Raw genomic sequence first — 8,591 nt, 5'->3', positions numbered from 1 at the left:
AAAAAATGTGAAAATCCATAAACCAAGAATTAGCTATAAAAAGACCCGGAACTAAAATTGAAAGCTAATAATAAAAAATAAAATCAAAACTAAAACTTTAAAAACATAAATTTATAAATTAAAGAATTCCAAATTTATACTTTATGAAACTCAATTAATAAAACCATAAAAATTAAAAATTAATTTCATTATGAAATAATTTAATAAAAATAAAAATTATTTGAGTGTAAAATAATTCAACAAGAATAAGAAAACCAAAATAAATATTTTTTTGAAAAAAAAAATTATAAAAAAATAATAAAAATAAATATATAATATTACTTTAAAAACATAAATTTATAAATTGTTAATAATTTAAAAACATAAATTTATAAATTATTAATAATCTAATTTTAATTTATGCATAAATTAATTTATAAATGAGAATTAAAAGAAATAAAAAGAATTATGCCTCAACTCATTTTTATTTTATTAGTTGAATTGGGTAATTATTTGTTCATTTAATATTTATTTCGATTTTTTTAATTTTGTGGAATTTTTTTGTTTTTTATAAGTTTGGAAGACTATGTTTTCATTATGTCCAATATATCAACGGAATTAGAGTTGAAAATTAAACAAATTACTACCTAACACTCATGGACATTTTTTGTGGATTATTTTGATTTTCTCATTCTTATTAAATTATCTTATAATAAAATAATGGATCTAAATTCATTTTTATATATTTATTATACATTTAACTAAAAAGTTGTAATTTAAGAGAGATTTTTCGGGGTATATAGCAGTTGCCTTGTCTAGGATTATAGCTGTTGGAGGTTCTACTAGGATTGTAGCCGTTGGAGGTTCTGCTGGGACTATTTAACATGCAATGCTAACTTGTCTTGACGATCAACTACACTTATTGGTTCGAAACGCGTCGACAAATGAAATATCATGTGACTTAAACCTGCTCATGGATCACAAAAACCTCAATTCAACAAGTTGTAATTTATAAACAAATAATTATATAATTAAATTAGCAGAGAAAAAATTGAAATTTTATTTAAAAACCATCTTACTGATTTTAATTTTGAAATAAATTAGTTCACTTTATATATATATATATATTCCCTAAATATGTTAAAAACATTTTCGCTTAACAAAGCAGAGGAGCATAATGTCTCTATAGCGGACATGGAATTTCACCTTCGCTGGAGATTGTCACAAACTCCGCTGGTAAATCTTTTATTGAAAGAGAGGAATCAATACACAAACAGTAGAAATCGAGCATGCAAAATCTCAAGGAAATCAAAGATCCCATTTGTTTGGAGTTTTCTATAACAATTGTGAAGATCCCATTGTTTGGAATTTTTCTTTATAAATTGTACAAGTCCAGTACCAGGAAGTGGGCTTTAGATTATTCATTACTTGTAATAACACAGCGGATAATGTGTATGCAACAGCCACGGACCCGCTAAAAATAGTAAGAATATTCGTATTAAAATTGTTTCGGGATTACCCACGACAGAGGAGGATAACCACCGTACAGCATGAGCAAACATGGAGCTCGAAGTCGTCATTGCATAAAATGGTAAATCTTTATAGGATTCCTTCGCTGGAAGTCGTCAATGCATAAAATGGTAAATATTTATTGGACGGGAAAATCTTTGTATAAACACAAGAAGTCGACTATGCAAAATGGCAAGGAAATCAAAGATCCCATTTCTTTGGAATTTTGCTTAGAAATTTAAATTCTCACAGGTCGGGCAGCTCTATAAATAGGCGAGGGATGATAACGACAATCTATATAGTCACAACAGGAAGCTAATTGCTAATGGCTTCTGTTTCTGTAACGCCGTTGGTTTCCAGATGGGGCGTCCACAAATCTTTGATCAGCTCCAAGAATCATCGTGTGGCTTTCTGTCAACAACTTTCAAATACTGGAATGTTAATAGCGAAGAAGTCTATGAGACCAATAATGAGAAGCATCACCGCTGATTCCATACATTCCCTGTCAACGTCATACGCGGTATTTGTCCTAATCTCATAATATTCGTTTAGAATTAATGTATGAATCGGTGTAAGGACTACAAGTTCACATGTTAAAATCCATCATTCATCGATCTCTGCAAGATAACATTATTGTACTGCATTGAAATGCGCCGTGATCAGGCACCTGCATATCGTGAACGAGCTGAAACACTTATTGAAGATATCAAACATCTGTTTTTGAGTCACATGAATGATAGCTGCAGTGATGGCGCCGATGATTTAATCAAACGTCTTCAGATGGTTGATATTATCGAATGTCTGGGAATTGATCGACATTTTCAAACTGAAATAAAAGCAGCTCTGGATTACGTTTACAGGTTAAGCAATTTGATTTACCATTTATAGGACTCGGTTATTGTATGCACTTCTAGATTTCATTCATTGATCATTAAAACCTCACTTCTTCATGATGTCATGTAGTTGTTGGAACGAAAGGGGCATCGGGTCGGGATCAAGAGATTCACTCGGCAAAGATCTCAAATGTATAGCTTTGGGATTTCGGGCACTCAGAATGCATCGATACAACGTCTCCTCGGGTCAGATAGATTAAAATATGCCCTTGATGTCATTTGTCAATTAAATAAAAATATTTAATGCTTCAGTTCTCACTGAATATCATGCATTCAACAAACAGATGTTTTAGAGAATTTCAAAGATGAAAACGGGGAGTTCTTCTGCAATTCCAGTGGTGAAAAAGGAAGAGCCGATAAAGAAGTGAGAAGCATGTTGTCATTATTCCGAGCTTCAAACATTTCGTTTCCCGGAGAAAAAGTGATGGAGGAGGCAAAGACATTCACAACACAGTATCTAACCCAAGTTTTAACAGGACACACTATAGTTGATGTCGATGAAAGCCTTAGGAGAGAGGTAAGTTGCAAACACCTTCTTCAACTTCTCGTATTGTATGAAAACTCTTCGCATCTGCAAATTTTTTATTTATTTTGTATGTTGTACCGTCTTAGCATCGGTCGGTACATATCTGATTTGGTTACTGTTGTCCAGGTGAAATATGCATTGGAATTTCCATGGCATTGCAGTGTGCCTAGATGGGAGGCTAGAAACTTTATCGAAATATATGAACAAAACTATTCATGGCTCAAGTACTAACCCTGTCCATAAGATCTCAGTTTCAAAGGGTACAGGAAAATGAATCTTGAATTACTAATGTTCGCCATGCATTCTTTCAGGTCTAATAATATGAACCACAAAATTTTAGAGTTGGCGAAATTGGACTTCAATATTTTGCAATGCACACATAAGAAAGAGATGCAACTGATCTCGAGGTGCACTGGCATTTGGCATTTGCATTACCTAGGATGGGATAGATTATTTATCTAATCATTATGTAGGGATCGATTCCTTGTCAATTTAGTGACATGACCGGCTGCAATGCATACATTTATAATAGGTGGTGGGCAGAGTCATATCTGCCGAAGCTGAATTTCTATAGGAAACGTCACGTGGAACTTTACTTTTGGGCGGTTCTGAGCACATTCGAGCCCGAATTTGGTCCCAGCAGAATCGCCTTCACAAAACTTTCAACACTGATGACGGTTCTCGATGACCTATATGATACTCACGGAACATTGGACGAAATCAGAATCTTCACCGAGGGAATGAAAAGGTTATGTCAAATTCAAATTATATCGAGTATTGTGTAGAAATTGGTCGTTTCTCCGACATTTTTTTCCTTAACAAACATCTTGCATAATTTTCCCAGATGGGATAGTTCGTTAATAGGCCACCTTCCAGACCACATTCAAAAAATATTCGAGTTCTTCATCAATACAGCGAATGAATGGGCTGCTGAAGTGGAAAATAATCAAAGACGGGATATGGCAGCGTACATACGAAAAAATGGCGTATGTGCTGTTTATATAATATACTACTCAAAACATATTTCTGATTCCTTTTTTTGTTTACTAACAGGTTGTTATTATTCTGTCTGAGTGAATGAAATATCTGACGGGTTGCCTGCCTTCATTTTTAGTGGGAGCGATATCTTGAGTCTTATTTGCAAGAAGCGGAATGGATGGCGGCTGGATATGTGCCCTCGTTTAGTGAGTACTGTAAGAATGGCCTCGCTAGCTCAGGGATGTGTGTGTTAAATTTGATTCCGCTTCTGTTAATGGGTCAAATTCTGCCAGACGACATTTTGAAGCAAATAGTGTATCCATCCAAGCTCCAAAATGCCTTGGAATTGACGATCCGACTCAAGGACGACATCACAGATTTTGAGGTATTTGACATTAATAAAATTAAGCTTTATTTTAAACAACATGAGATAAGCGGTTGTTTTAACATTTTCCATTATATGTGCAGCAAGAGAAGGAACGCGGTGAGGTGGCTTCAAGTTTAGAGTGTTATGTGAGAGACAATCCCGAATGTACCCGTGAAGATGCTTTAAATCATATGAAAGGCATCCTGGATCTTTCTGTCAGCCAACTGAATTGGGAATTTCTAAAGCATGACAATACAGTGCCGCTGTGCTGCAAAAGGTTTACTTTCAATCTTGCACGAGGCATGCACTTCCTCTTCAAACACAAAGATTTCGTATCTATTTCTGACAAAGAGGTAAAAGACCAAATACTCAAAGTCCTTATAGAGCCAGTGCAGCTCTGAATATTATAGTCATGGCTCATAGCCTTATTAATTTCGCATACAGGTTTACATGTGATGGTCTTATATTGTGTGACCGCTATACTCCATGTGAGTATAAATGTCTCTCAAAATATTCCATGTGTCTTGTTGGACAGGACGTTTTAAAACTTGTTCCTAATATATTTTTAATATCATAAACCATCCCATTGTGTCCATCGTGTCCATTTTGATGGCAAAGTCATGCCAAACCTTTTTATATGGTTAAAAATGATTTATCACGTGATGCTGTCTTTCTTTGATATCGAGTCGTTAACGAGGGGAGGAATTGCCAGGATAATCAAAAGTGGTGGTCTGGATAATCAAAACTGGCTGGAATCCGGGTAAAAAAAATTTCAAAAAATATTGTAGAGGCAGCTTTTTTCATGGTGGAAATGGATTCAGCACCATCAAATTTCTAGGACACCTAAAATTTTGAAGTTTAACAACTATAACTTGGAATTTTCTTCCATAACTTTCGGGCCAACTCCTCTTTAGACTACCAGTGTCAGATCTATTATCATAGTTTCCTTACTTATACATTACTAATTTCCATAAACTTTTCATTGTTTTCCACTTTATTAATTTAATCAAATTTTCCTATCTTTTCTCTATAATTTATGGCATTAAACATTTTATATTTCTATAGGTAATGCAATTTCAACAAAGAATTGAATTTTTTGTTGTTTAAATATATTTTTAAATGTACCATTTCAACACCCTCAAAAACTCCAAAGATACTCAAATTTTTCAAATTAAACAACTTAAACTCTTCTTTTTTTTAAATCTTGATTTTGATTTAAAATGTCATAAAAAGAATTATTTAGTCTATAAATTAAGCTACACCATAATTTATTGCTACATTAATTTCAAAATATGTGTATAAATTTAGTGGTAAATGAATTTCAAAATACATATATAAGTTTAGTGGTAAATGAATTTCAAAATACATATATTTAAATAATTGAAATAATCAAAAGACACCAATCTATAATAAATACCAAAATATTTATCTCTACTAGATATTCATAATTATATTGATATTCATAATTTGTAAATAAACTTTGGCAAAACATTATCAGCCGATATTATTTATAATATGAAGGGACATCAAATTACACTTCATGTGAATGTAAGCTTGAGGAATCGTTGATTCCCACCTTTTTTTTATATGGTGTATTATGATGAATATCACTTAAATAAACTTAATAATCACTTACCATTAGGAATTTTGAAATTAAATATATTAATATAATATTTTATTAAATTATTATTAATTTTAATATATATATATATATATATATAAAATTTATTTGATTTTTTAATTATTTAATTTTAAATTAACTTTCTCAAAATTATATATATAATAAATAAAATATCATAATTGAATGTACAAATTCACATTATGAAGTTAGGAATGGCCACTCCACTTCATATCAAATTCACATTATGAGGCTCGGAATGGTTACTCCACTTCATATCTCTCATTTTAATATAATGATTTAGTAATTCAATTTGTAAAATGGAAGAAAATCATTATGTAGTGAGATTTGGTTATAATGATTTAGTAATTCAGTTTGTAAAATGGAAGAAAATCATTATGTAGTGAGATTTGGTTAAAAATTAGTCAAAAGGAAAAAGAATATTCATATTATCAGCTATATAGGGTATAAATATATAGAGTTGTTAGGTTAATAATTGATATAATTTATTAAGGCTTAAATATATTGCATCTAGGATTTTATTTAGGACATTATTAAATTAATTTTTATAATTTTTCTTTTATTATTGCGATTTCCTTACTATTTGGGATCATCACTTAAGGTTAGTATTTTATATTTCTAGTAAGACTATCTTTAACAAAGGGTGATACTTTAGAATGACTTGTGAAATCAACTAGAACTAATTGGGCTATGAGATAGTCATTACATCTCCAGTATTGAACATTACCTTATCCCTAAGGTCCGTAATTACCAATGTGCATTCTCCTTTTAATTTTCAAAAGCTACCTTACCCACTCACCTAACAACCATATTTGTTAACCTTTTGACTTATTTTTGGAGTTTTCATGGGTAGTCTTTGCATGTAAGAGTTACTACATCAGTTCAAGTTTGTTTTCTCTCTTGGAGAGTTATCTATTTTATTCTTGTTTTGCAATAATAACAACTACAATTTTATGAGTGATTTTACTTGGTCCCTTTAGTTTCTTAACCAATTTTCCCATCAACTTGATTTTCCATTCTCTCTTGTTCTGTTGTAGCTAGTCCAGTATGTTTTCGTAATTAAATCTTGTGCTTGGACTTGAAATCCTTCATTATATCAATGCATAATAATAATAATAATAAAAAAAATTTATTCCATATTTGACAATTTAGAAAATCACATAGAGAATATACCAATTCACTTTGATCCTTCTCTCAATTACAATGACTCAAAGCTAAAAATCCAATTGTTTTTTTGTAAAAAGGGACTATATTGGGTGACAATGGGGACTAAAATTGATACTATTTCATCTATTAAGAAATCAAATTACTTTAAAGTAATGGATGGATCTTATGGCATACAATGTTTGTCTATCTTCCCCGAATTGTTATTTCATGTAGAAGGATGGCATCTCTCAAGATCTTTGGGCCAAATTGAAGGGATTGTTTTGTGAGGATGACCAGTTGAGAGGACATTAGCTAGAGAATGATCATATTTAATTGGATCGGATAAAATTCAAGATCCTATAGGAATTAGTCTCTACGTATAAGACTTTGAGGACTTAGGTAAAATATTGTTGTGTTGATAGCAAAGAGGAACAACTCATCCTAAGTTAGATCTTGAATATTTTTTCTTTATCTCTTATTTCCATACTATAAAAATTAGACGATTCCATATAAGGATGATTTTATTCATTCCTTGACACATGAGTAGACTAAGGCCATATACATGGGGTCTCTTAAGTCTATAAACACCATGTTCTTGCAATGATGGAAATGAGCAAGAAGACTAAGCAGAAGAATAATGGTGAGAACAAACTAGAGAATAAGTAGAAATAAAAGAAAAATATTATTAAGGTTCAAATTCCAGGGGGGGGAAGGGAATGAAGGAGAAAAAGTGCACATACTCCAATAGGGTGTTCCATCCTAAGACCTCTAGCATGAAAAAAACCATTTATTAGATGGAAAAACCATTATAATAGGGTCACATAGATGATTACATACCAAATAAGACAAAGAAGAAGAACATATACTAAATACAACATGAAAAGGGTAAGGGACAAGTATTGCTAGCTATCACTTCATCTACTAATACTTGGCTACTCAATTTAGGAGCTACACATCATATAACTTCTTCTATGCACTCTTTCTCTCACTTGGAGACTTATAACAAACAACACATTATCATGGAAGATGATTAACCTATGGGGCTTGGTGTAGAAGGGAGAGTTGAGTAGGAGCATGGGAGATTTCATAAGGTACACCAAATTCCTAAGTCGTCACTTAACCTTCCTTTCATTTATCAAATTACTCATTCAGGGATAAGAAAAATAGCATAACTCAATCTATATGCAATGATGATTTACAACATGTCAGATGGTTCTATATTTGTTATTGGTGAGTTAGACCACCATTCTAGGTTATACACTTTCTCTTAATTTATTCCTATATATGATTTACTTTCTCTTCTTAGACATGTCAATGAGGAGATAAAGTTTATGGCATGGGAGACTTCGGCACCGAAATTATAAGCATTTGAATTAGCTATGAAAAGAAGGAATTATTGAGAGGATTTCACATATCCAATACATAGATGGATTCTTTAATGGTTTCATAATTAGCAAGAATCCAGAAAAGAATTTCAGTACAACTAAGACTAAGAGAACCTCCTCGCTCCTTGGTCTAGTGCAAAGTGATGTAACTAACTCTTTTCCTCACCAA

The 8,591-nt window shown here is 32.0% G+C and overlaps 1 protein-coding gene across 1 annotated transcript; it reads left to right on the top strand.

Annotated features, from left to right (window-relative positions):
* Positions 1-1,802: 1,802 nt before the first annotated feature.
* On the top strand, positions 1,803-4,831 carry LOC149264898 (delta-selinene-like synthase, chloroplastic). Its single transcript, XM_089390775.1, has 10 exons — positions 1,803-2,008; positions 2,152-2,348; positions 2,452-2,567; positions 2,666-2,898; positions 3,034-3,131; positions 3,219-3,314; positions 3,440-3,655; positions 3,752-3,893; positions 4,022-4,270; positions 4,354-4,831. Exons 1-10 carry the CDS (start codon positions 1,814-1,816, stop codon positions 4,651-4,653), a joined length of 1,842 nt encoding a protein of 613 aa, XP_089246901.1. The 5' UTR covers positions 1,803-1,813; the 3' UTR covers positions 4,654-4,831.
* Positions 4,832-8,591: the final 3,760 nt, after the last annotated feature.

Source organism: Pinus tabuliformis, chromosome 6, assembly GCF_031772625.1.
Source record: "Pinus tabuliformis cultivar Carrire ecotype Pingquan chromosome 6, CPIR1, whole genome shotgun sequence".
Lineage (NCBI taxonomy): Eukaryota > Viridiplantae > Streptophyta > Pinopsida > Pinales > Pinaceae > Pinus > Pinus tabuliformis.
This window is presented reverse-complemented; position numbering and strand designations above follow the sequence as displayed.

What these genes read in the sequence shown, in the direction of transcription:
- LOC149264898 (XM_089390775.1), top strand. Translation starts at nt 1,814, where the DNA reads ATGGCTTCTGTTTCTGTAACGCCGTTGGTTTCCAGATGGGGCGTCCAC. An exon ending in CCCTGTCAACGTCATACGCG is followed by an intron (nt 2,009 to 2,151) that starts GTATTTGTCCTA and finishes CGCCGTGATCAG; the next exon opens with GCACCTGCATATCGTGAACG. An exon ending in GAGATGCAACTGATCTCGAG is followed by an intron (nt 3,315 to 3,439) that starts GTGCACTGGCAT and finishes CATTTATAATAG; the next exon opens with GTGGTGGGCAGAGTCATATC.